General features: G+C 39.7%; 1 protein-coding gene across 1 annotated transcript; it reads right to left on the bottom strand.

Moving 5' to 3' along the window:
- Positions 1–248: 248 nt before the first annotated feature.
- LOC140916570 (vitellogenin-2) lies at positions 249–27,318 on the bottom strand. Its single transcript, XM_073358228.2, has 36 exons — positions 27,279–27,318; positions 27,134–27,154; positions 26,868–27,019; positions 25,509–25,760; positions 24,736–24,897; positions 24,497–24,645; positions 23,685–23,835; positions 23,404–23,561; positions 23,149–23,314; positions 22,105–22,230; positions 21,552–21,770; positions 20,752–20,969; positions 20,482–20,583; positions 19,766–19,886; positions 19,533–19,634; positions 17,804–17,923; positions 17,531–17,720; positions 15,508–15,601; positions 15,187–15,372; positions 14,268–14,412; positions 13,917–14,115; positions 13,654–13,829; positions 12,926–13,239; positions 12,700–12,721; positions 12,118–12,168; positions 9,112–9,240; positions 8,109–8,321; positions 7,866–8,008; positions 7,105–7,243; positions 6,398–6,539; positions 5,582–5,768; positions 4,962–5,056; positions 3,730–3,827; positions 2,626–2,785; positions 1,092–1,253; positions 249–372 (listed from the first exon to the last, which is right to left on the bottom strand). Exons 1-36 carry the CDS (start codon positions 27,316–27,318, stop codon positions 254–256), a joined length of 5,223 nt encoding a protein of 1,740 aa, XP_073214329.2. The 3' UTR covers positions 249–253.

Raw genomic sequence — 27,318 nt, 5'->3', positions numbered from 1 at the left:
TGTGAAATAAGGAACTCTTTGCCATTTCTTTTTAGATGCACAGATTTATTAGGAAATCACATATGTATGAAGAGTCAGTATTGTTTCTACAGCGACAAAGTGTAACATTTCCTTAAAAGATCAGTTTTCTCCAAGAAGATTCAGTAGGACTTTAAACACTTAAATTAACATATCTGTGATTGCCCGAGAGGAATTTTTTGGCACCACAGTATAAAAACAATGCTCCAAGTTTCTAATCTGCTGAACTGTAGCCTCATGCAATGCACTGTAGTTCCTCACATGAACATGCTGTATGGGCCTCAATTGTGTCCTGTATATCTTCTGACTTCTGGTCAAGCTTCATCTGTCCCTCAACTAAGCTGGCAGCTGAATCTGGACGTGAAGAAAAATGACAGATAAGAATGAAGAAGAAAAAAAACAGTCAGTTTGCAACACGTGGGATTTGTCATACAGACTCCATTAGTACACTGACTGGACTTAGATTCTCCTAATTATCATGCACATTTCATTTGACAAACTGGATTGGAAAGCAGCCATCACAGCAAACTAACCATTAATTTAAAAGACAGCAATTATAATGCTCATTTATACTAGTTCATTTTGAATCTATTGTTTTTTAAATGTCAAACTCTGAAAACGAAATTGCATTGTAGATACCAATATTTGTGAAATCTCAGTTGCTGTCTTAGAGTCTGGCCCTAACCCACCCCTCTAAACCATTGACAAAACTCCACTGATTTCAATGGAAGCAGGATCAGGCCCATAGACAGTGATGAATAAACAATAGATAATATGGGACCTCCATTTAGCTACAGATTTAAAAAGTCATTACCAGGAAAAACATCGTAAAATGCTGACAGGCAACATATTTATTTTTACATCCACTGAAGTTAGTGTCACACACCAAATGTTAGCGATTAAGACTCCAATTCAGCGAGGTCCTTAAGCACATGCCAAAGCTTATGCATGTGAGTACTTTCATTGAAATCACAGAGTTTACTCACCTGCTTAAAGTTAAGCACCTGGCTCATCAGGGCCTAAAGTAGTAAATATTTGTATAGCTCCTATACTATGATTTTTTGTTGACTTACCCGCTGGCAGACAATGGAAGCCAACCGAAACTGGGGTGGTCTCAGTTGCTGAACATCCTTTCACGCAGCGCAGCACAGGCTCAACAGGATAGCATTTTGAGTCTTCGCCCTGAAGTCGAATTGTTTTCTCAAGTTTCACAAGTGAGCGCTGCAGTTTACAGGCTGCCAATACAACAATCATTGATATTTCAAAACCGTCTGTAAATGGCTTTAGATTTTCTCCAAAGTTCTCCATCTGCTAGTGATAATTTGTGTATATCAAATGAATTGGCTCCATCCAAAGTTCTATATGGATCATATGTAAAGCAATATCCCTAACTAATAATTTTCCTTTGCTTTATTTAATTCGATCTATATGGGGATATAGGATGCTTATTTCAGATGGAGTTCTGAGTTATCTCTAGATGAATATGGAGATATTTAACTTAATATCCTAATGAATATTATGTGGGTAAATTGGCTCACTGAGTAAGTGCAAGACTTGAGTTTAACAGAGAATAGATCTCAATCATCAGGAGAAGGACCTGGAGCTGTGCACAAATAAAAGTAATCAATAGAGAATGGCATGAATATCATGACCATTCTGATTAAATATATTTGTAGATATATGGTAGATCTGGTTGTTATTGCTATGAAGAAACAATCCCCATTGGTCAGTAACAGATAGGTCTGATCTTCGGTGATCACTACAGCCAGTTACAGGTGGATGAGAAGAACCTCAACTTACTACTGAGTATAATTTTACTCTCTCCATGCACACATTGAATGTAGGCACTATATACGCTGAACCGCATTGTAATCTAAACTAATGTAACAGAATAAACTACAAGGGCCCCGATTCACCAAACAGTTTAAGCATGCACTTTACTTTAAGCACATGAGTAGTCCTAGTGAAATCCATGGGAATACTCACATGTTTAAAGTTAAGAATATGCTTAAGTGCTTTGTGGGATCAGGCCAAAAATAGTAGCACTGAGCCAACAATTTAAATTGTCACTCAGAGTAATAATGAGAGCTGGTCAAAAAAATCTGATGGAAAAGTTTTCTGTCAAACAATGCTGTTTCATTGAAATACCATTTTTTTGCAGGAATGTGTTGATTTTGATGCAATTCTCCATGGAAAATTTTTGAAACAATTTGAAATTGAAATGGAGTATTTTGTTTCAACTCTCTTCTTTCATTTCCTCTTGATTTTCCTCTTTTGTTTCATTGTGGCTTTATTGTTTAATTTCAACTTTTAATTTTTTTAAACTTAATTTTTAATATTATGTATGTTATATTTAATATTCATATACCAGAGTTAATATTTTATAACGTTTCAATGTTATCAAAATGAATCAGTTCAATAAAGTATTTTTGATGTTTTGAATTAAAATTATGTTGGAATTTCTGTTCCGAGAAATATTTCAAGATTTCAACTTTTCATACTTATTTGGGATTTTTTTTTTCAAAATGTCAATTTCCCACAGGATGGAAATTCAGTTTTCTGACTAGCTGTAGTAATCATACATTATGTATAGTAAAGTTTTCATACCGCCAGCACAAGGCTTTTCTGACAGAATCCAAGACTGCGCAAAGCTCACTGCATCTTTAGCTACATATCCATTGGGCATCTGAAATTCCTGTTTATTTTCAGCATCGTATTTTCCACAAATACCACACGTTTTCCCTGCCATCCAGAAAGCAACTTGAACCTTTGTGAAAACAAAGTAAAAGTTAATTCAAGTTTATATTTCAGGATAATGTCAATGAAACAAAATTTTGTTACAGAATGGTCTCCTGAGGTAACATAATTGCAGAGGAAAATAAAAGTTAAGGTAAAGCCAGATTATTTGTTTTTAAAGAACAAGATTTGATTCTGTGCTTTCCGTAACAATCACTCTGGCTGAGATTTTCAAAGGGGCCTGAGTGAGAGTTATTTGAGTGCTTAGCTCCATGAGGTCCTTTTGAAAATCCCTGTGTCCATGTCTAACCTATTAAATGATTGATGCTGAAGATGTAAACATTTTGTTTGATGGATGTTTTTAATAGATCAATTAGCACTTGCTATACATGCCATTTATTGATCTTCTACATTCCTAGCAGATGATTCTTCTATTAGAGTTTTTTTTAAAAATCAGGGTTTTGACTAGTTGAAGAGTTATATAATGAGAAGTACAGGGGACAGGAATTCAGAATTCCTGAGTTCTCTTTGCAACTATGTCACTGACTCAATGTGTGTCCTGGGCAAGGCACTTCACCACCCCATGTTTTAGTTTATCTAACACACAGGCAGGTTCTGAGGCTTAATTCCTCAGTGTCTGCGAAGCATTTTGAGATCTTCGGATGAGAGGTGCTATGTAAGAGCTGAATATTATGATGACTGCCTGGAGGCTGTTATTCTGTAAACTCTTTTACCCTGATCTTAAAGTTGGCTTTGCAAATGCAGACCCTTGCACTCATGCAAAGTTTCATCTACTTCAGTGAATAGGAATCTGTATGGATATTGGAGTCTGAATGTGGAACTGGAATATCACTAAATGGGGTAAAATAATCTTGTACTCTGATTAGCAGACATTCCCTTGTGTAAATATGGAATTTTGTGGATTTTCTGGGAAGTTTATGCAAATGAAAACACTAGCGGAGGAGAGAAAAATACCTTGAATGTACGTCCATCAAAATATAGTTTATCAATGCCATAGTCAGGAGCCACAAGTGACAGACCTTTCTTCTCACTGCTGATCATCAGAGAAGCATCTGCAATAAAAATACAAATGATCTTTTATAATCTTTATAATAATTCTGTAAAAATATAATCAAAGCCTTGTTTTTCTTCAGGTATTTTGTTGTTGTTGAAGAAGCAAAACACACTGTATATTAACAAATTACTTTCCTTAAAATTTGCAAATATGGAATGTAGTTGTTGGCAGGAACTAGGGAAACATGATTTTAACTCTATAGCCCTAACAATCACATTTGTATTAATTTTCCTTTGTAAATATTAACAGGTTCCTGGGAATAACAATGGAGTCCTCCAATACTTAGTATTACATTTTTGTAGATAATTAAGGCCCTGTCTACACTCCAACAGAGTCAGAAGACTTGACTGCAACTTGGTAGTCACCTGATCCATTTATAGTTACCTGTAACCAAGTCAATGATAATGGGATAAAACCCTGGACTCCCAAAATGTTAATCCAGTTTTGGAGAGGTTTGGCGCATCAATGTCCTACACCTTTTAATTGTGTTATTATAACCAAGTCGGGGGACAACTGTATTGTATCCAGCTCTCTTGCTTGTAAACAAAGTTTTAATGTGTCTATTCATAGAACAAAATGTGTATGCATTGGGAGAACAGAACAGGCTCTGCCTTGTGGCTGACTTTATCCCTACAGTTCTCCATATTTTTTGTTAGTGTTCTGTTTTTATAAATATTTCTATTGATATAAAATCCCAAAATGTCACATATAAGTCAAATTGGCAAAAAAAGTCCCACCATATAGATATGGCAACTATAAGAAAAACTATATTTGGAAAAGTTTAATCATATAAGTGATTAAGACATTTGGGCTAAAAGAATACCCTTCCTCCAGTCCAGAACTTCTGAGAGTCAAAATCCTACATGCCCAAGCATTTTAGAAAGGGAGCGGTGGGTCAATGAACCTCAACTGTCTCTTCCTTAACTTTTCAAAAGTTCCCAATTCTACTCTGTCTTTATAAATGCTGATCCGCAAATATGTAAATAAATGCACAATTTGTAAAGAGTAAATATTACTCTTTAGCCCTAAGTACAAAGCAATATCACTGCCAAAATGGTAGAAATACCTCTACTGGAGTATATTTCTCTCTCTCCTGATCCAACCTATGAGAAAGGGCTAAATGGACACCTACCAAAGTCAGATGTATATGTGACATTTTCCACTGGGGTTTCAACACCATTGACCATGAGGTTAAGAAGTCCATTTGCAGGATACATGTCAATTTCACTTTGAAAAGAGAAAAAATGCATTTATATTCTGCTCTGATTGTGTTCATGAACACACCATGTCCAGACTACAACCTCTTTCACTAAATATCCCTGATTTTAGCATTATTTTGTTTCAACATCATAGTTATAAAGGGAAACACTGACACAACTCTGGGTGCAATACCACCAATGTAACGCTTAGACGGAAGTCTCTTCTGCGTTACATCTGGACGGTGTGATACCTTTGCATTTCCAGTGTCAGGCCAGAAGAGGAGCTGGATGAAAACAAACTGGCCAAATCACAGTCCAGATAAAACGGATGTGGGGCTGACGAGTTGCAGAGTATGTGGCAGAGGTAACATCTGTTCCCTCTGAGGAAAATGTAGGGAGAGTGCCCCTCTTTTTTTAGTGAAGTTTGCAAACTGGTACATCTGTGGCTGTTTCTGGATTCCCAGGTTTGCAGCAGAAGCCAAGAGTGTTTTATTCGAGGTTGCCTTTGTCACTTCAGGACTGGATGATTTTAATGAGTTTTAGAATGACTTACTGACTGCCAAGCTTGATATTGATTGTTTTAAGGTCAGCATATTCTTCTGCATTCTTCATCATTACCAGGAACTTCAGTTCTGGGCTACAATCCTGGGCCAAGATGTGGTAGCAGTTTGTGGGCAGTGAGTAGTTAAACTGTACCTCATTGAAGGTTGTGATCTTGTCTTGGGAAACTGAGCAACGAGCTGGTAAAAAAAAAACATGCCATAGAAACAAGTGAATATTTTCCTTTTCATAAGAGATATTTATTTAAACATAATATTTTATTTTGGATCTACATTTCAGTGAGAGAACAGATAATATTTTTCTCTAAGATTACATGGGATTTAGGCTACTCAGTGTCCATAATCTCTAAGCAAGGCATGAAAAATATATTCCTCACATTTTAGCAACAAATTAGTTTTCTGACAATTCAAAATGTATCAGTTCATATTTTCCAGAACAAATGATTAAAGTGAAGTCATGGATTCCTGTGTAAATTTATCTTGACTCTTGCAGACAGACTGGATGTGAAACAAAAGCAGTACGTGCACCAATGTGAGGAGTTTTTTGGAATTTAATGATTCATTAATGATTTAATGAAATGATTTTTCTCTGATTTCCAATCTGGAAATAAATACTTTGGGGCTTCTGTGCACCATACATTATGTTCTCTACAGTTGGAAATGAAGTAACATTATCATAATGAAGAAAAATCACTAGAGTGCTATTTATTTCTTAAAAAGAGAAAAACCTTTCCATGTATTATCAGACAATGCTAAAATAGTGATAGAGCCTGTAGAGCTTGTGCCTCTAAAGAGGGAGAACTGCTGACCTTTCAGATGCTCCAGGACTGCGGATGGTGCTTCAGAAAAGAAATTCCAGATCGGGGGCTGCAGTGATGAGGCAGAGGCTGGTAGAGAAGGCCCTACAGGCAATGACAGCGGAATCCTGAGGGCTGTGTTATAAATGGTCAGCTGAAAAGTAATTAGAAAACAGATTTAAAATAGAGTTCAGCAAGCTATTCACAGCAAATAATTTATCTGTTGATTTCAGCCTCTTTTCCTATTTGTGAATTATCTGCGGGAGGACGTAGATTTTTACAGAAATATTGGTTTTTTAAAATTATTTGACAAATAGTTGATGTGAACATAATTCAGCATATTCACTTCTCATGAACTCTTCACCATGACTACTGCCAGTATTCACTCCTGCTATGTGATCGGTCAACTAAATCATATGGTATTGTTTCTGCTTTCTGAGCGGATAACTTCCAAACTCAAAAAGAGTTTCCGAGATGGATGTACAAACACATATTAACATAAGTAATCATGGCACTTTCTCTGAACAAATATCACCACACAAATGTCCTTGGAAAGAAAGTAAAAGCGTCAGAGACAACCGTGAATCAATATCATGGTTTTAATCTGAACGAATGTTTTCAAATACTTTTTTGGAATGTTGACCCAGCTCTAATAAAAAAAGCATCAAAGTATTCTATCCGGTGAAATATGTGATGGCATGATTATGCTGTATATTCACCTCAGGCAGTTTGGCGACAACATCAAAAGTCCTTGAAGAAGTTAGAGCCACAATCAACTTGGCCTGTTGAGAAGGATTTTTGTGCTGTATTTCAGAGTAGCCTAGTATATAGGCAGCTCCCGGGATGAAAGTGTAAAGCCTTGAAAAAGAAAACCATTATTTAACGGTAAAAAGTTTACTCAGGTCCCTCAGACACTCAGGTATTGGATATCTGAGGCATTTCCATCTGACCATAAGCTAGAGGAGATATTAAGGACTAGCCCCTTTGTTGTGGCTGAGAGCAGATGATGTGGACAGCTGAAAAGGCCTCTGGTGTGAAGGAGCTCTTATGTGGCACAAAGCCAGCATACGCAGCAACTGGCACAAGTCAGAGCAGTCCCCAGGGCAACACAGGTCCACTGTGAGAAATAGTGAGCCATAATGGACTCCATGGCAGGCCCCATCCCCACTCCCCGCTTTACTGAACAGGAGCTTCATGACGTAGAGAATCTGGCCCTAACTTTTCAGTAACTTCTGTCTGGTATAAGGAGATTACTTTCCACTTGTACAGTATGGTAGGTTTGGTATAACAGTATATGGTTATCTTATACTCCTTAGGGGTCGTTTGATGAGTTTCCAAACTCAAACAAATCAGAAACGAGAAAATATAGAGACCAAGAATTGGCAGTTAATCACTGGAAGCTCAAGGCTGAATATGGATTTTCCCAGCTTTACTGGTACATCGTAAAATAAATTGCTGAAATGAAAGAGCAAAACCTCACCATTTGGCAACTGATTTGACTCTTGAAGGAACTTTAGGCCACTCCAGTTTCACCTGCATGGCTGGGTGATCAGCAAACCAGCCAGTTACAAACTCTGAAGAAATCCTGTAGTCCCGGCAATCCCGGCCCCATTTCAGATAACTCTATAATGGAGACAAAAACATTCAATTTTTTAAAAAGTAAAACATACTTGAGATCGCTGTATTGTGTTTAGAGCTGTGCGGTGCTATTTTTGAGTCTTACCGCTGCCTTGTGAGCATTAATGATTGAAGCATCAGCGCAGACTTTCCATGTGCTTGATCCTGTGATGTTTGACACAAACACTTGTATCCTGGGTCTGGTGGAGTATAAATCTGCGTATAGCACGAGCTGGAAGCCTGCCAGCTTTTTATCATTTTGAAAAGCACGAAGAATAACAGCCAGTTCTGGTGCTTTACTGTCTCCTAAAAATTTAGGCTAAAGGCAAGGGACGAAAAAAAATGCCTCAGAACAATATTACAAAGAAATGACTATATTGTGTTAGCTTTTATTTACGGTACAAAGAATATAAATGGAAAGTAAGAAGTTGACAAATGCATGTAATTTTACACATTACAGATATACAATAATATAATATAAAATAAATAAAAATGTAATGGGCCAAAACTTGCAATGCTTATTCAGCCACAACTCCAGCTGATGTCAATGGGAGTTTTCACAAAGTGAACATGGAGTAAAAGCTGTGGGATTTAGCCCAAATAATTAGAACAAGTGCATTTTTCTGGAAATAAAAAAAAAGTGTCTAATTAAATCAGCATGTTTTAGGTATGCTGTTTGTTGTTAATACTTAGCACTACGCTTTGGAGACAAGCTGTTTCTTTGTGCCCCCCTGCCTGTCTGTCTATATCACCTGTCATCTCTTGTCTTATACTGTATGCTCCTTGGGGCAGAACCTTTTTGTTCTGTGTTTGTACAGCGCCTAGCACAATAGGGTCCTGCTCCCCAGGTGAAACAGGAGCAAGCAGTCCTGTGTTTCACCGTGTTGGAAGCATGTGGCCTGCTCCTGCTGTTGGCTTTTGCACAGTTATGCAACATGGGAGAGAGAGGGAAGGTTTCTTGCACAGACATCTTTCTCTTGTGCTTGCAAACAAGAGGCAGCACAGACTGGGAGCTACTTTTCTTTGCCCATTAGCTGGGCAATAATTGCAAGTCCATGCCAGTGCTGCCATGCTAACACACTGCATTTCTTGAAGACTAAGAAACTGACCCGGGAACCTGCTCTGTCAGTGTCTTCGCTGCTACTGGAACTAGAACTAGAGCTTGAGGAGGAGGAAGAGGAAGAGGAGCTGCTGCTGCTGGTGACGCTGCTGCTGCCTGGGACTTTCTTTTTGGGATACTGCAACAATAAAAAAAAATCATCCTTAGTAGAGCAATTTAAGGTAGTTCATAGGAAGTTGTTCGAAATGACAATGCAGAATATTCTTTTACAAGCATATTCTAATTACCAGATTATTGTCAATAACCTTTAATGGAGTAGCTGAATGATTTCCAAATATTATTCCTTTTTAATATCTTTGGGTCTAACCCTACAAATTGTTGCTCACCCATGGATCTTCTTGCCCAGGTAGTTCTTACGTATCTGAGCAGACCCACTGGGTTATTTGCATAAGTAAGAATTACTTGTATGGATAAGACTTGTCAGGATCAAGCCATAAAGCAGGTTAACTTTTGCTCTCTCTTTAAGACTACTTACACAGGAACAGTGCATTCAAATAGCACTTCTGCTTTACAAGCTCTTCCTATGGCTGCATATAAATAATACCCAAATCACTGCCACACAGCAAAGCTTTGGTCTGATATAAAAGAGCAGCACTGACTCAGTCCATTGCTCTTTAGCAGTTTAGGGCCTGATCCCATGAACGGCTGAACCACCACTTTTCATCTTACTTTCCTACCGATCGCTTTACTTGCCATGAAACAATGATTGCAATGGGAATGGTTGGTATTGACTCCTCTTTGGATCAGGCCCTTAACAGGCACCCGCCACTGATTTAAAGTAACACAGGCCGGTGTATTCTGCCGCCTTTGTCAATGCGGCTATGCTAGTTAGCTAAGAGAAGCTAGCCCAAGATGTCACGTGGTCAGAGCCTGCCAAATTATTTAAGTTCCTCATGGCACGGCTTTTGGGCTAAGCTCATGAAGGGACTTAGGCGTGGTACCAGTGAGTGTTGCAATGCCTAATTTTCATGCACCCTGTCACCTAGCGGAATTCTTAGGCCCGAGTTAGGCATGCATTCTCCTCTACAAGGCCTGGGGAAAATTAAGTGCCTCAGAAAGAGATTCACAAACACCAGCCAACTGAGTGGGGAGCCACCTAAAGTAGCCAATAGGAAATGCCAGGGAGTGGGGCATGTTTGAAGCCCCACCCCTCAAAGATAGGTAGGTGCCTAACTTCACCTTGGATTCATAGCCATGAACCGTCACCTGGTGTTAGGCACCTAAGCCAGCTCTGCTCCTTACAAAAAACAAGAGAGAGAAAGCCTGCATTATAGCCAATAGTCCGGGAGCTCAGGGCACTTGCTGGGGGTTGGGAAGCCTGTTTTCAAATTCTTGCTCTGCCTGATTTGAGGCAGAGATTTGAACTTGTGTCTCCTACATCCCAGTTGAGTATCCTACCTGCAGGCTACAGGGTATTCCAGGGCTGGACTCTCTCAATCTCTCCTATCGGAGGTGGTCCACTTTGTATAAATAATTAAATGAACACATGGAAGCAGTGACTTCAGTATAGATCTCCCATATACCCAAGAGTGCCCTAACCACCATCCACCCTGAATACCGAACATCCTGGCAGTCAGGACATGCTCCTGAGAGTTGGGAGACTTAGGTTTAAGTTTCTGCTCCAAATCAGGCAGAGCGGGGATTTGAAATAGGTCTCCCACATCCTAGCAGTGCCCTAAACTACTGGGCTATTGGGTGTTCTAGGGGATGGACACACTCTTGCTCCTCTTCCCACATGTGGTCACCCCGGCTGTCTTTGATGGTAGGTATGCAGAGCACACTTATCAGGCCCTGCTGGGGAGATAGATGAGGGGCTGCCGAATTTGAGAATCTCGCTGGGTCTCAAAGGTGTGAGCTAGCACACTGAACACTCAGCAATGTCAGATTTAGGCAGATTTGTGCATGCCCACTGGTGGAAATTCAGACACCTGAAGGGCAAGGCAGCAGCTGAGTGGGGGATTTGAGGATTTCAGTGGCACTAAACGTTGCACTTAGGCACCTAAAATGACAGTTAAGGTAGGTCTACCCTGCAATTAAGCACCCACGGCTGGCCCAGGTCAGCTGACTCAGGCCCGTGGAGCTGGAGCTACAGAGCTGTTTAACTGTGGTGTAGATGTTCGGGCTCCAGCTAGAGCTAGGGCTCTGGAACCCTTCCCCTCACCGAGTCCCAGAGCCTGGGCTCCAGCCCAAGCCCAAACATCTACACTGCAATTAAACAGCCCTGTAACCCAATCCCCACAAGCCCCAGTCAGCTGACCTGGGCCAGCCATAGGTGCTTAATTGCTGTGTGATCTACTTTTAGACTAGGGTGACCAGATAGCAAATGTAAAAAATCGGGACAGGGGGTGGGGGGTAATAAGAGCCTATATAAGAAAAAGACCCAAAAATCGGGACTGTCCCTATAAAATCGGGACATCTGGTCACCCTACTTTAGACACCTAAGTCCCTTTGTTGATCTAGCATTTGGGCCTGAATCTCTGTGGACTTGCACCTTGTATAGACATTCTGCTTAGCTAGAGTTTTATACCCACTTTGCACAGGCACAAATGCCTTTACAAGCTACAATGCAGTGGAAAATCTGGCCCTTTGTCTTCTTATATTTCTGCAAAACACTGGAACATATTTAGAAACTGTAAACATCATAAAGACTGGTTTCAGAGGGGTAGCCGTGTTAGTCTGTACCAGCAAAAACAAGGAGGAGTCCTTGTGGCACCTTATAGGCTAACACATTTATATGGGCATAAGCTTTCGCGGGCTAAAATGAATGAGGTGATTTATAGCCCACCTGATGAAGTGGGCTTTAGCCCACGAAAGCTTACGCCCAAATAAATTTGTTAGTCTCTAAGGTGCCCCAAGGACTCCTCGTTGTTTTTGCTATTATAAAGACGGTACTACCACTTATTTTCCGTCACACAGGTAGTAATTCCCACGTGAGTTCTTGCAGTATTTTATTCTACCCATGTCAAGTCAGACGCAATGAGTGAAGAAAACTTACCTCCTGTGTATGTGCTGACTTGAAACGATACTGATAGATCTCTGGAGTTCCCTTTGAAAATGATAAAAGTAGGAAGTTGAAGAGCCTTACACAGAAGAACCTGCTTTCTGTAATTGCATTGAAATGTGCAGCACTGCAAGTAAGTAAGGATTTCAGACTGAAAAACAACAGTATAATCTTGAAATGTTTAAACAAAAAAATGAATGCTCCTAAATTAGCAGCCCCTGGAAACGCCACCAGAGAATTGAGACTGAAACATGCAACAGCAGAGCCCGTTGAGAGAGACCAATAAAGCAAGAAAGATCGGTCGCCTCATTCTGGTGGCCTGTAACAATACTTCAGCCAAAGCAGGGGAAGCCCTGGCGATACTTTAAAGGGGTCCCCTGAGACAGGTGGTTGCCTGGTGGAAGTGGGGTTCTTAGAGCAGGTTTCACAATACTGGACCAGTGTGTTCTGTAGCAACAATTAATAATTTCCTGATATGCTACGCAAAGCCGCCGGCTATCCGAAATATACCTCACGCTGACTTTATCTCCCCCACCCCCAGCCCCCCCACGCATCCCAGGGACACGCGCGAGGTACCTGCGCTTGGGAATACTCGCTGCCGCCCCCGCCGCTGCTGCTGCTGTTCCTCTCTATGACGAGCTGATGCCTGCTCCCAGGCCGACGCGCTTTACCGCTGCTGCTGCTGCTGCTGCTGTCGCTGCTGCCGCTGTCGCTGCTGCTGCTGCCGCTGTCGCTGCTGCTGCTGCTGCTGTCGCTGCTGCTGCTGTCGCTGCTGTCGCCGCTGCTGCTGCTGCTGCTGGTTTTGCTGCTGCTGCTGCTGGTTTTGCTGCTGCTGCTGCTGGTTTTGCTGCTGGTTTTGCTGCTGCTGCTGCTGCTGCTGCTGGTTTTGCTGCTGCTGCTGCTGCTCTCGTCTCTGCTTCTCGGTTGCAACGTTTTGTCTTTCGGATCTTGACCTTTGACCTTCTGACCAGACGGGGAGGAAGACGAGGAGGAGGAGGAGGAGGAAGACGATGAGCTAGATGGATATTTAGCACTGGGCTCTGCCCTCAGCTCCGTCACCTGGGTCTTTCCTTTCTTGAGAGACTGCGTCTTGCGCCGCTGGGTTCTATTGCCAACCTGCATCAGCGTTTCAAAGAACCACGCCGGTGATTAGACACATCAATAGAAATAAATTTTTACTATTTTATCTCACTGGATTTCCAACTATTTACTTGTTCTTTCCCTTTAAAGAAGCACGGCTTCATCGCTGTGATTATTAAATCAGATGTGGTGGGAAAATAACTGTCCCCACTTACTTAGGCTGAAACTCGTCCATGTGCAGAGGGCCAACACCATGCCTACGTACCACCCCAGTTCCACTCAAGCCTTTGATGTTAACTCACACGCAGGCCTCTCATTTGAAATTTTACCCTTCTTACTACCCTTATTCTCCATTTTCCATGCAGATATTCCATACTGTATTTTAAAACCACTGCTTTTTGTTTGTTTAAATATGTCCCCATACACCCTCAACGCCTCGACGTCAATTACCTTAAACACATTTTCAATTCCTAGAATCTTCTTCAGTTTCGTTTGAACCCCGTCATCTGGAGATGAATCTTCTTCTTCCTCGGACTCTAGGGTTACCACCTGGATTATTTTGGAAGCTGCTCTAGATCCTGCCTGAATCTCCAGCTGTATTTTGTCTATCGCTGCATCTGTACGGGCTACACACCAGATACATCCATTAGGAGATCTACTGCTTCAGCTGCACTGACATGGATAAACAGAAAATCTTGTATTCAGTACTATACCTGGTTTCAAAATGATTTTAGCTTCATGTTCTCCAATTAATCGGTGAAAATATGTATTTTTTAAAACAGAAGCGTCTCGTGCTCTCCTGTAAAAGCAGGCCTGACAACCAAAACGAGTCACTTTGACACAAATGGCTTGCGTATATGTTTTTCCTCTTGTACTGTGGTGAAGTTCCTGTTCAGGACCGTAGGAATATTTCTTAGGTATGATGTCAGAAGTCTCTCTTTGCTGCATTAAACATGAGCACATTAGTACACTGGTAGCATTTTCACAGACAAGAAGTACAAATATCGCTATGCATATAGTAGAGAAAATAAGTATTAATATACAAACATGGAAGAGTTAGTTACCGTCACGGCACCTTCTCTTGAAGTTTTTTCAGACGATTTGAAATGCTCCTTCAGAATACTTGATCCAGCACCTTCTGGGAGTACTGGAATCTTCTTCACTGTGCCTGGTTCTCCTATATTTCTTGATACAGCAAAAGCCTTATGCCTGTGGGATTATGCATGAAATATTTATAAGTAGCTCCAAAGGGCTGTTGGATGGATTTAATCATGTCTCTATTAAAATGTCTCTATTTTAAGAGTCACACAGTTTTGAACACTAAATTGTAAGAGCCAAATAAATATTTATAAATGCATTTTTGCAGCCTAATAACATGACTTAGGAATCATTCAGTCCTAGATGAACTGCAGGTTGGTATAAAGACAATGGGTAACATTTTCAAAACCAATTTGACTTAGGTTCCTGAGTGCCTAAGGGTTTGGCTATATGAACAAGCAGGGGTGTACACTGCCTCTCACTAGCCCGCTGTGTGCTAAGTGTCTGTGTGGACCCTGCTGCTGGGCCCTGAAAGTTCCTTAGTGCACTTTGATGTACCCCCCTTTGAAATGGCAGCAGCAACAGAGACCACATAGACAGGTGCAGCGGACTAGTGTAAGGTAGATTTACACCCTAGCTTGCTTTGTACTAAATATTCATACAGCCAAGCTCTAAGTCAATTTTAAAAGTGGGAATTAAGTTCCAAAGTGATTTAGGTGCTTTTTGAAAATTGTATCCCATGTTACACACACACACACAAAAAAAAAAAAAAAAAAAAAAAGAAATCATGAATTACACTCCACAAAAGAGGTGCAATGTAACTAGGAGTCACATGTATCTCTGATCATGTGAAATGATTATACTGCTTACTGTGTTGGAAGGTTTCACAAAACAATAGATTGGGGGGGGGAATTGTTTTAAATGACAGAAATTTAACAACTCTACCTTCCCATCGCTATCTCAGTTTCCTGTTGGCATGGGGTTGTTACAAACTTAAAACTTTTTTCCTTCATGTCTATCTTGGCATCAAATTTCAATGGAGCTTGTACACGGAGTTTGGCGTGAATTTCAATAGAAGACTGAAAGTATTCTGTGTTGATTCCCATCATTGCCACTGTGTAAGAGTAGATACTGAAAGAGAGTGAAATTGCCACAGATAAGCAAACAGACACTGTATTTAGCCACTGCTCTTTAAGAGGTAGAACTCCCTTTCCATAGAAGTCTCTGTAAATCTCAAAACCATAAAAATGATAACACTTTCCTTACCTTGGGCTGATGTCAGCATGAAGTTGCAAGCTGGATTCATACCACTGTGAAGGTCTAAAATCACCAGATAAAGGAGGGGACAGCTTTACTTCAACTACAAGAGACCGAGAACAAAAGTAAAAGATGGTAAAAGTAAAAATAAACAAGTAAAGAGAAAAGGCTCTCGTAACAGATTATTAATGAAAATAAAAGCCATGGTGATAAGAGCAAAGTCTTGTCCTGGATTAAAAACTGGAGAATCAATAAGAAACTCAGAGATGTAGTGAACAGCTACTCCTTAAAGTAGAGAGACATTGGCAGTCAGGAACATGAAGGGTACATACTAGAACTAAGGCTAGTTAATTTATTATATTAATTAATGATTTGCAGGGGAAGTGGTGAGCAAGCTGGTGACTTGTACTGATGTCACTAAGTTATTTCTATGTGTAGAAATCATAAAAGATTCCAAGAAAATCCAGGAAGACTTATATGTGTTGGTGAATTTGATGGCAGGATGGCAGATGATATTCAGATTGGATAAATGGAAGGTGATGAACACTGGTAAATATAGGTCCTGATTCTGCTCTCAGTTATACCAGTGTAAATCAGAAACAACTCCACTCAAGTTATGGAGTAACCAGTTAAGTGGGATAAGAATCAAACATCATCTAAAAGGCTTACATATGCTGATCAGCCCTTAACTTGCAAGATTCATTAAAGGAAAGAAATAAAGGAGCCCAGTTGGATACCTCAGTGAAGAAATTGGGCCAGTGGGCAGCGAATGGGATATTTGGGGATAGAAGTTATTGCAAAAGTTAATGATATGATATTGAACAATGGTATGTGCTCTCCTTTGGAGGTAGGTGTTCAGTTTTAGCTTGCTCATTTTAAGAGAGACTAAAAATGGGCAACAAAGATAGCAAATGATATCATAAGACCTACATATAGTGAGCAGCTACAAAAATTAGGCCTTGAAAAGGGAAGAATTAAATCACAACAAAAGGTTCCCCCTCACCCCCACTCTCCTGTTGGTAATAGCTCACCTTACCTGATCATTCTCGTTACAGTATGTAATGGTAACACCCATTGTTTCATGTTCTCTGTGTATATAAATCTCCCCACTGTATTTTCCACTGAATGCATCCAATAAAGTGAGCTGTAGCTCACAAAAGCTTACGCTCAAATAAATTTGTTAGTCTCTAAGGTGCCACAAGTACTCCTGTTCTTTTTGTGGATACAGACTAATGCGGCTGCTACTCTGAAACCTTAAATTTACTGTTACTCAAAGGTATAGTCCCTCCCTTTGACACATTACCGTACTACAGGACAAAAAGGATCACTCAATTCAGTTAATGACAGGCAAGTTTAAAACAAAGGAAAATGTTCTTCACACACTGTGTAGACAGTTTGTGAGATTCACTGCTGCAGCGAAAGAGAGAGTCAAATAATATTATCTAATTTAAAACTCTTCTGCATAATCTTATGATCACTAAATATTCTACCACCCATTCAAACATAACATGTCTAAACTGGAACTCCTCATGTCCCCTTGCAAGCCCTCTACTCCTCCTCCCATCTCTATAATTCCTGGCAATTCCTCCCAGTGACTGCTGAGCCATCTTCAGTTCCTCTCTCTCCACATTGGTACTAAGTCTGCTGGGTGTTTCTATGCATCACCTTCAGAATCCACCCATTCCTATAGAAAAATCTCTTGTCCAGGTTTTGGTTATTTCTGACCTTGAGTACTGTCACCACCTTCTCTTTGGTTTTTCAGATTCTTACCTCACCCCCGCCCTTTTCTGTCCATCCAAAATACTGCAGCAAAAATCATCTACCTTGTTTGCTGCTGCAACTACGTCCCAACCAGCTTCAAATATTTTCACTAGCTCTCCTTCCTCCCTTTCTGTCCTGGCTTTTCAAGGTCCTACGTAAATTAGTCCCTCCTACCTTTCTGTTCTCATAACTTTTCACTCCACCTCCTCCTAATTTGTCTCCCATCCCATGGTTTGATCCAATATAGCAAATCTTATGTTCTCAAGCTCACCACGGGTTGTTGCATGTGCCAGAGCAGTAGTATATAAACTGTATTCCAATGGCAGACCAACAGTGGTAGGGACGATGTGCCGAAATTCTCCTGAATATAATGGCAGAATCCATCGTTCTGCAATGCCACTTTGGATTTGATGGATCACTCTCTTCAGCCATGCGTGTCTGTCTGCTGGTCCAGTCACAAGCTACAATGTAACAGAGATACAGCAGGTTAGATGAGGATATAAAGCTGCCAAACACTTCAGACAAAATTAGGGGGAGTCCATACTTTAATAGCCTGCTGAATGATATCCTTGTTGATGTCAGCAAAGGCCAGCTCTTGGCCAAATAGTTTTAGGTAAGCTGATAACACAGGATTTTCTGAAGGCAACTCCCTCCATCCCAGAAGCTAGGAAACAAACAAAGAAACAAACAAACAAAAGGCACTTAATACAGTATATTTGCAAATAAACATTTAATAGGCAACAGAAATGGCCACTGACTAAGCTATATTTTTTCTTTGCCATTTGTGTTTCTTTGCTAATATCATAATGTGGCTTTTCAGAATTCCATGCAATTCAAACATACACAAGTGACTTCATATATAATGTATGTATTCTGACAAGATAACATTACATCCAATGCAGAGGGTCAGGTCACGGCCTGCCACACCACTTAAACCCAATTTAAAATAGGACCACAGAATCAAATAAATCCTTCACTTGAGGACACAGAAGTTCTGAAAACAGACCGGTTGCAAGGGGAGGAAGAGAGGCATGATCTGGGGAGGCCAACCCTGGGCTGGACCTCTACTATGTGCTATGGAGCCCAGGTTCATTGGGGCTCACTATGCAGCGAGGTACAGGGTGTTTTGGAAACAAGGCCAGAGTGGGAGGCTGCTCCAGACATCCCAGGAGAACGCAGGTGATTGAAACTTGGAATTTCCAAGCCACAGGAAATTCCAACATTTAAAAACTAATGTTCCAAATAGAAACAAAAACTATAAATTTTGATATTACTCATGGAAAGCAAATGCCAGCATTTTTTTGGTCTCGAAAATTTGAAATGTTTCCATTCAATTTTTCAAAAACAAAATGGAGCAGCCAGCTATCCACACTCTGGGGACTCCCCCAGCTGCTTTTGCCTCTGAGGGATACCTTGGGCTGCTCCCAGAGATTTGGGAGTAGACTGGGCATTGCCTGGAGTTGGGGGTAGCTCGGGAAGTCCCCCAGAGTCTGGAGAGTCCAACGCCATGGAGTGGGGAGTCTAGAAGTCCTGAGAGTCCTGTCTCAAGGTGAAGCACTCAGGGTTCCCAGCTATACAGCGGGGAGCCTGAAAGTTCTGGGGTCCCAACTCCAAGGCAGTCAGCATGGCGGGGCTACCGCAGAACCATGGACCCTGAAAGCCCACGCTCCCCAGCAGCACATCGGTGGAACGGGCAAGGAGCCAGGCAGGTTTCCATCAGAACCCTCTTTGCATTTTGGCAGACGTTCATTGAAAATGAAAAATTCGGTGATGTACAGTGTTGTAGCTGGGTCAGTCCCCGGATATTCAAGAGACAAGGTGGGTGAGGTAATATCTTTTATTCGACCAGTTTTTGTTGATGAGAGAGACAAGCTTTTGAGCCACACAGAGCTCTTCTGTTTGCCAGACCTGAAGAAGAGCTCTGTGTGGCTCAAAAGCTTTTCTCTCTTACCAACAGAAGTTGGTCCAATAAAAGATATTACCTCATCTAACACATTTCTGTGAAACATCTAGGTATCAGTGAATTGGCATTTTCCAATGAAAATCCATTTTGTTTGAAAATTCTTGACCATCTCCACAGAAGAATCCTTCCCCTGCTATCCCAATGTGAATCTCCACAGTGTATAGCTGAGACACTCAGACTGGGTTCAGGGGCGTTAATTTGCCTCTCAGTACAAGACTGAACTGGTGCTGAGAGTCTTATTAAATCCCTCTGCCCTTGATGAATTCCACCCACAATACATCACATGAAACAAAATGAGAACAACACATACTGTTTTCCCAATCTCCTTTATCTTTCTGTATGTGGAATATTCTGCAAATGGGATGCTTTGTTTCCTTATAATATCTGTAAGACCTTCTGCACGGACACCAACCTAATAAAAAAACAACACTGTGCATGAGAGGGTGCACTACAATACAGTTAAAACATACTGTTAGTGAAGAAATACATTTGTCAAAAATAAACTTTGATACGATCTGTTATTGACTTAAATATAATATTTACCTCTAGCAAACTAGTAGCTGCACCTGCATAGTTTACAATCAAACTGGAAATTAAAGCTGATGGGAACATTGTTCTTGGACTGTTCATAAGGAAGATATTTCCAAATGCACCAGCCTGATATCTACCTGTTGTAGAAATTAAAAACAAAACAGTGCAATGTTGTTGTTCTATTGACCTCTGGGGATGTCAATCTGAAGTTTATAATCCTTTTTTCGTAAAATATATTCTCATGAAGATTTTCAACATTTAGGTCCTGACCTAGCAAATGTTTACCAGCGAGTATCTATATACATGAATATACCACTGAAATCAATGAGATATTCAAATGAATAAATGTTTGCAGGATTGGGGTAAAATTTTGTACTAACAAATGCAATGAAACTATCTGATCAAACTTAAATATTCTAAGTACATTTTATTGCAGTAAAAGGCATTTTACAAGAAAGTTAGAGAGCTAGTCAAATAATTTGTAAACACAAATATACTCTAATAATTCTTCATAAAGAAGAAACACATTAAACTTTTCAGAATTCAGACACAGAAAATATCTTATACAACTAATTAAATACTCCTTTCAAAACTCTTTAAAACCTTCCAGCCATTCCAAAAGGAAAGAACTCTTACAGATAGAATCAGAATGATTTACATTAGTTCTCCAAATGACTGGAAAATGGTGTTTCAATGATGAACACTCTCTGTAAATTAATTTTTTTTACTCACTGTAGTAACCACCAAGAGGAATAACTTTACTGTAACGAAAGCTCAGTCGGTCAAGTTTGGGGCTCAGTAGTTTAATGGCAATGTTGCAAGCAGCAGATCTTTTAAAAAAATGGATAAAAATATACAAAAGTAAGCTAAATTTTACCAGAGTAATTTGAGTCAGTGTGTGTGCATGTGTGTGTATATATATATAATTTTACTTACAAGAATGTAATAGAAATGGTACTTCACAGATAATGTACAGTTTTACTTCTCTCTCTACTTACACATTATAAAAGCGTGGGAATCCAATTCTTGACAAAGCTTTCATGTGGGAATATACAAAACTGGCAACTTGCATATTGGTCTCTTTCAATATCACATTAGCCATAGTTGTTACCAGAGGAAGTGCAGGCCCAGTTTCAAATATGACAACACAAGCCATCATTCGGACTTCAGGAGGAAGTGAATGATCCACAAAGATCTGGAGAAGAATGTCCTGCACCTGGAGAGGGAAAATATAATTTCATAAGTGTCTAATAACTTCTAAGGTGGGTATTCTCCCTTTCAGATTCAATGTATAATTTGTATCAACAAATCACACATCCATAATAAAGGGAGAATAGAACCTCAGGCGTAACCTTTTTTCCATTGCATGAACTGATGAATTAAAGAAAAGTGTGGGGACATAATGAATAGCTTTTGAGAAAATGCTATGACTAGTGAGACAAATTTATCTGTGATGTAACTCCATTGGTTTTGTGTATTTGATCCCCTGCGTTCACTGTCATTTAGACCACTTTAGCAAGGGGTGTTCCAGTAGCAGACCAATGACAATATGTGATTAATATAAGATGTCACATAATATGACAAGTGACTAAAGAAACACCATTACATTTACCTCCCAACAATTACAGTGCCTAACACGATCAGACCCTGATGTCACTTGGGGCTCTAATATCGTGATACTAATAACAATAAAGAATTGTTCTGAATTCACAAACACTGCACCACTGAACTCACTTTCCCCCTGGCATATATTCTGCATATCTCATTATTCAGGTAAAGTATAATTGATTCTGCTTACCTTTCTGGAGTCCTTCAAGCCTATATGCCTCAAGGCCATCACAGCTTCGACCTGAATATGGACTGGGAAATTAGAAGCACCAGATGAAAATATTGGCAAGAACTTCAGGATGCGCTTGACACTGGCTGGTTCTCCTGCATTGCCAATGGCTTTCAGAGCTAATGCAATGTCATCTTCATTGCCCTTGCTGGCTGCCTCGGCTGCAAAGTCATGGAGGGGCTGCAAACAAAGCAGATTCTTTCATACAAAATTCAGTCATACGCATATTGTTATCCTCACCCTATGACTGTAATGCAACTGATGCGATTACAAATATTCAGTGACCTCCTCAGGATTTATTCTAAATTAGCTATGTATTCAAGGGTGATGACAGCTTCCTGGCTGGTATCGCTTGGCTACTAAGGAAGCTTCTGGAATGAACATTTGTAAATTAAATCACTGTGTATATCCTGGATCATGTTTTCTAGAATAAAAATGATCAGGTCTCATTGCAGTTTCATCTTTCTTATCTTTTTTAAGCTGTTAAAAACTATCTGAAATGAAAAACACCTACCTGAAGAGCTTCACTAGGGCAAGATGAAGCCAGAGAACAGTGTCTGTTTACCATGGATCCATATCCCAAATAAGCAATCTGGCGAAGCATGGGAATTCTCTCAAGTTGGGAGCTGGTCACTAGATCCTGCAGAAGGAAAAGAGGCACCTCTTTAAATCAGGGTTATGTTCAGATAAGGACAATTATTTAGGATTCATCTAGAAAGGTTATTTAAAATTGAATATCTTTCACTTTCAATAACATTAAATCAAGCCAGTAAAATATTTTACACAAGCTTGAGCCAGATCCACAGCTAATATACATCAACATATCTCCAATAACTTAAATAGAGCTATGCTGATTTACATCAGCTGAAGACGTGGCCTAAGAAAGACAGGATACAAAGTACAAAGGATATGGGCAGGGGCCAATCTACAAATGGAATTTCTCTGGAAGAGTCTGTAACTCTTTATTATATTAAAGAATCATGCTCACTTCATATTCTGTGTTTTCTTATATTAAAAAATAGGAATATTAACTAGAAAGAGAAGAAAGTCTACTATAGAATAGACGGTTGCACTAACTGTATTGTAAAGAGTTCGATGTTTTTATTTTGCTAATATTTCACCTACAATACTTTTACTTTATTCCAGTGTCTAGGAATGTTATGTAATTACTCTGGACTGGAAAATGTAATGCTTTAAAGAGCTATTGAAATTATCTGGCACATCCATCACCATTAATACTTTAGAATTAACAGAAAAAGACGAACTGAGGTTTGATGGAAGAAGAGAGAATGTATGGTCCGAGAAAACTAAAATGGGGATAGCAATTCAGGGTAGGTGTGGGAGTTAATTTTTAATGCCAGCATAACAAATTGAAGATATAGGACCCAATTCCTTTTCCATACAGGCAACTGTCAATTGAAGTAACAGAGTTTTTCTGATACAAAATGAGTGTAAGTGAGAGAAGAATCTGGCCCCTGAAGTGCTATATAATCACTCATTATTATCAATTGTTATCATGATGATGTGACCAGAAAAGGATCCTGTATATTGTACTCACTGCTGCTACTGCAATAGTATGGCCATCCGCTTTTGTTAAATGGAGGGCAAAAGAAACAGCCAGAAGTGCTTCAATGTACTTAAAGTCATCCTTGCGAATTCTCAGCTTAAGGAACTTCAGTGAATCAATGGTGCCTGCCATAGCAATTCCACTCAGCAGCCAAACCCTGCAGCCGAGGTACAAAATCCATACATTTAGCTCTCTATGCTCCTTGTACAAGACATGTCAGTTGTGAGTGACACAGTCAATCATTACCTGTGATGAGGTTTATCTGAAAATTGCTTAAAGACAGACTCCAAGGTATCAGGGCTTGCTACCCGACACAGTTGGATAAGCTCTAAGTATTTGTATGGAGCATCCCCATGGAGCTCTTGCTGGTTGTCCTGGATTACTTGTTGCAGTGTTTCCACTATCTGAGGATAGAAGGCAGAGGGAATATAATAATTAGTTGCTTCTCTGTTAGCTTGTAATAATATATTGATCTTTTATTAGTCAGATAAATGGCAAAGCAGCTTAATAAACTAAGCATTCTATACCCTTTGCTCAGGGTTTTTCGTCTTGACTAGCTGAATTGGCATCTGGAGCAGTAGTGGTGGGAAATGATAAGGCAGACCTCCACAATTCTGCAGCTGCATTTCTGGAGGGCTCACATGTTCACTTTTCACTTCAACCAAGGTAAGTTCTTGTCTGGAAAGAAACAAAAAGAAATCAACGTGTGTCTTTTGGAGAAATAAGCTGTCTAGCTGCATCCATCTGACTTCACTGCTTTGGCTGTACAGTGGGGATATGGATAGTTCTTTATTTGTTTTTTCTATCACAATAATGATTTCTTGTGGTTATGGTCTTTCCAATGGAACAGAACACTATGAGGGGATAATGGGTATTTGCAATGAAATAACTGCTGAACTGGAGCTGAATTGTTAAGTGGAAATGAATTGTTATTTTCCAGAGCAAGAGATACTGGTTTTCTGATAACATATCATATATAGTGATATTATTCTGTGTTTGCCTCAAGTTCACTTTAACTCAGGGGATGTTGGTGCTATAAAGCGTCACTTTCTCAGTGGAATCGTTGTTGAATAGAAGCACTCCCATGGATTTAGGAAGCAGAATTATTTTTCCATTTTTTTCTCATTTAATTACAATACGAAGTTCAATTTAGATGCAGCAAAAAATTATTGTTAGTGCAAAATTCCCACAGCTTTTTTTTTTTTGGAGGGGGGGCAGGTGGAGTGGAGTATGAATGCCTGAAACTTTATCAGCTGCCATTTAGGACAACTCCCCTTTACTTCACTTGGGAGCAAGATCAGACTGATACCTTTACACTTATTTTCACCTCTGGTCTTACCTTGCCTCCATGACAGCAACACCAGCAGGTTCATTGAAAGGGGAGATCTGATAGACCTGCTGGGACACCACTTCTGTGATCAGGGTGCCAGAATCTGCATATTTCAATTTGTAGGTGAATGCAGCAGTTCCTTTTACAATCTTTTCTTTCTAAAAGAGCAAAGAAACTCATGTAATTCATGAGAGTAGACCATGAGAGTAGACTCATTTTTAGAGTGCATTTGTTTAAATTATTCATACCAATGGGCAAGAAGGACAAGGGCGGATAAAAGTCGTTCCAATATCCTTCACCACTTTATCCTGGCAGTTGTTGAGGTCTTTGGTTTTGGTAATGGAGACTCGGTTACTCCTCCTGTCCTCTTGGATAACATACCTTGTAAGGCAGACGCCTCCAATTCCAGCCTATAGAGAATGGTAGAAAATAACTGGGCTTTGTAGTTATATCAGGTCTGCATGAAAGGAAGAACTTTCCTCTGAACTGAGATTTAAAGTGAAAATGAAATTTTGTAAGACTATATGCAAACCATTTCTTAATTAAGTGTCAAAGCCTGCTCTCATTACGCACATGAGTAGTACTACTGAAGTAAGCAGGAATACTCAGATGAGTAAAGGCTGCAGGACAGAGACTCTATTTAGGAAATAATCAACTAATTGATATAGCCAATTCAATGAACACTATAGATTAAACTGAATAGGCTAAAGGAGGAAGATATACAATAAAGATCAAAATGTCTGATAATTACCTTTATTTTCCCCATAGTCTTCTATTTTATAGAGTGCACATATAGAGAATGTAATAGACAATCTGCCAGAAACAATCACCTTCATATATAAATGTATATTTTCTTTTGTCCAGATGAAAGTATTTTAACATTTTTGGGCTTGTGAGTGAGATTTTAAAATAAATACAAATAAACTCTAAGCAAGAGTTTTAATTGACTGAAAAGCATTTAATAACAACAAGTGATGCTTGGCCACAGGCAGCAAACTAGCTTGAAACTGGAGAAACAAACCTCTTGCAAGTCATATGCATTCTGTGACTTTTTGATAGTTATCTGCAGCAGGTTCAGAATTCCTCTCACAAGGTTAACGCACGTGACGGGGGTATCTTCTGGTGCATAAATGTTTCCAACCCGCCCATTGCTGTATTCAAACTTAAAGGGTTGGGTGAGACACGAAGTGATCAGCTGAGTGAGTTTGGAAGCTCGAATGAATGGATCTCTGGGCCAGATCCCATTGTATTCCTCCAGCTGTGGAGATCGGATCTGAGAACAAAATTCAGAAAATGCATTAGTCTCCATTCTGTGAGCGAAAATATTTTTACAGTATGTACTGTACACAGAAAATAACTAGGGAAAGAATTAACATTGCTATACATGGTTTACTCTGAATATAAACTGCAGAGACCTTCTTCTGTGCTGTTTGTACAGCACCCAATACAATGGGATCCTTGCCCATGATGGCTTGGGGGCTTTTAGGCACTAAGGTAAAACAAACAATAAATAAAAATAATATATAGCGATAAATACATAGAACTTGATTCTCCCCTCTTGCTCTTATATTGGTGTAAGACCAATATACCTCCATTGAATCAGGCCCACTGAGTATATTATATATTAAAGAAAAAAGCTAAAAACGTTTGAATTACCTCTTAATATTTTTTTAAAATCTATTCACATCAACCACTCTGAGCATAAAGTTGAATAGAATACCCAACATAGATTTTTAGTTTTACATAATAAGTAACTGCGCAGTACAAAGTCAGAAGAAGAATTTTAGGACCCTATTTCATCAGCCCTTATTTAGGCAATGCTCCCATTGAATCAACAGGAGCTTCAGCTTTGCCTGAATATTGAATAAGTAAGAGTGCTGAATAACATAAAAAGTAAGTTGGATAGAATTGTTATTATTAAGTATAAATTAAGGACTTGCCTTTGCTCCTAATGACTTCCATGGGAATTTGGAATGCGTCAGGATTGCCAGATCAAAACCTCAAATGAGAGCAGAATTGGACCCCTGGTGTTGCAGGCCAAGGTTCTCAGATATGACTAGTGATTTTTGGTGCCTCGATTTTCCAGTGATAAGTTTTGGTGCCTCCATTTTTGTCACCTGACCTCTGAAAATCAGATCCCATTAATGTGTCTCAAGTTGAACACTCCAAAATCAAGGCACCTCAAATCACTAGTCACTTTTGAAAACCGGAGCCATAACTCACAAGTCATTTCCCACTCCCTAAAATCTTCAAAGCTCTTTTCTCCATTGCTTTTTTCCTGTGGCTGCCTACAACATTCAATAGCCCAAGTATCGCTTTAACCTGACTTGCTATTCAACACTGGTTTTGCTTGATCTCTTTTGGAAATAGTGCAGTCTACCTTGAGGAGGTGAGCCCTCTGTGACAATCCACTGATCTCTAGTTTACAGGACAGTCTCAGCCCAGCTCTTGCCAAACCAGGCTCTGGCAGTCCATTTAGGGTCAGGCCCTCATAGTTGTACAAGTAGGTCTTGCTGCTACTAAAATCAGGCTCTGTGGAAAATGATACAAATATTCACTTTTAGTAATAGTTCAAAAGACATTCGGCGTCGTGGTCATTATGACAAAGGCATTGAATGAAGCTTAAGAAATGAACAGTAGACTTACCAGGGTCATACTTTTCACTCCCTGTGAAAAGAAATCAAATGGACACATGAATAATGGCAAACAAATTAACTTTGAACTTAAGTTTTTTGACTCAACTATAAAAACCCAGCAAAGACAAACAGAGAAGGGCTAAGTATAAACTTACCCACAAGGGTAAACACTAGCGCTAGTATGATTCCCCTCAT

This window comes from Lepidochelys kempii, chromosome 8, assembly GCF_965140285.1.
Source record: "Lepidochelys kempii isolate rLepKem1 chromosome 8, rLepKem1.hap1, whole genome shotgun sequence".
NCBI classification, from domain to species: domain Eukaryota; kingdom Metazoa; phylum Chordata; order Testudines; family Cheloniidae; genus Lepidochelys; species Lepidochelys kempii.
Note: the sequence above shows the minus strand (reverse complement) of the source record. Positions and strands in the feature narration are given on the sequence as shown.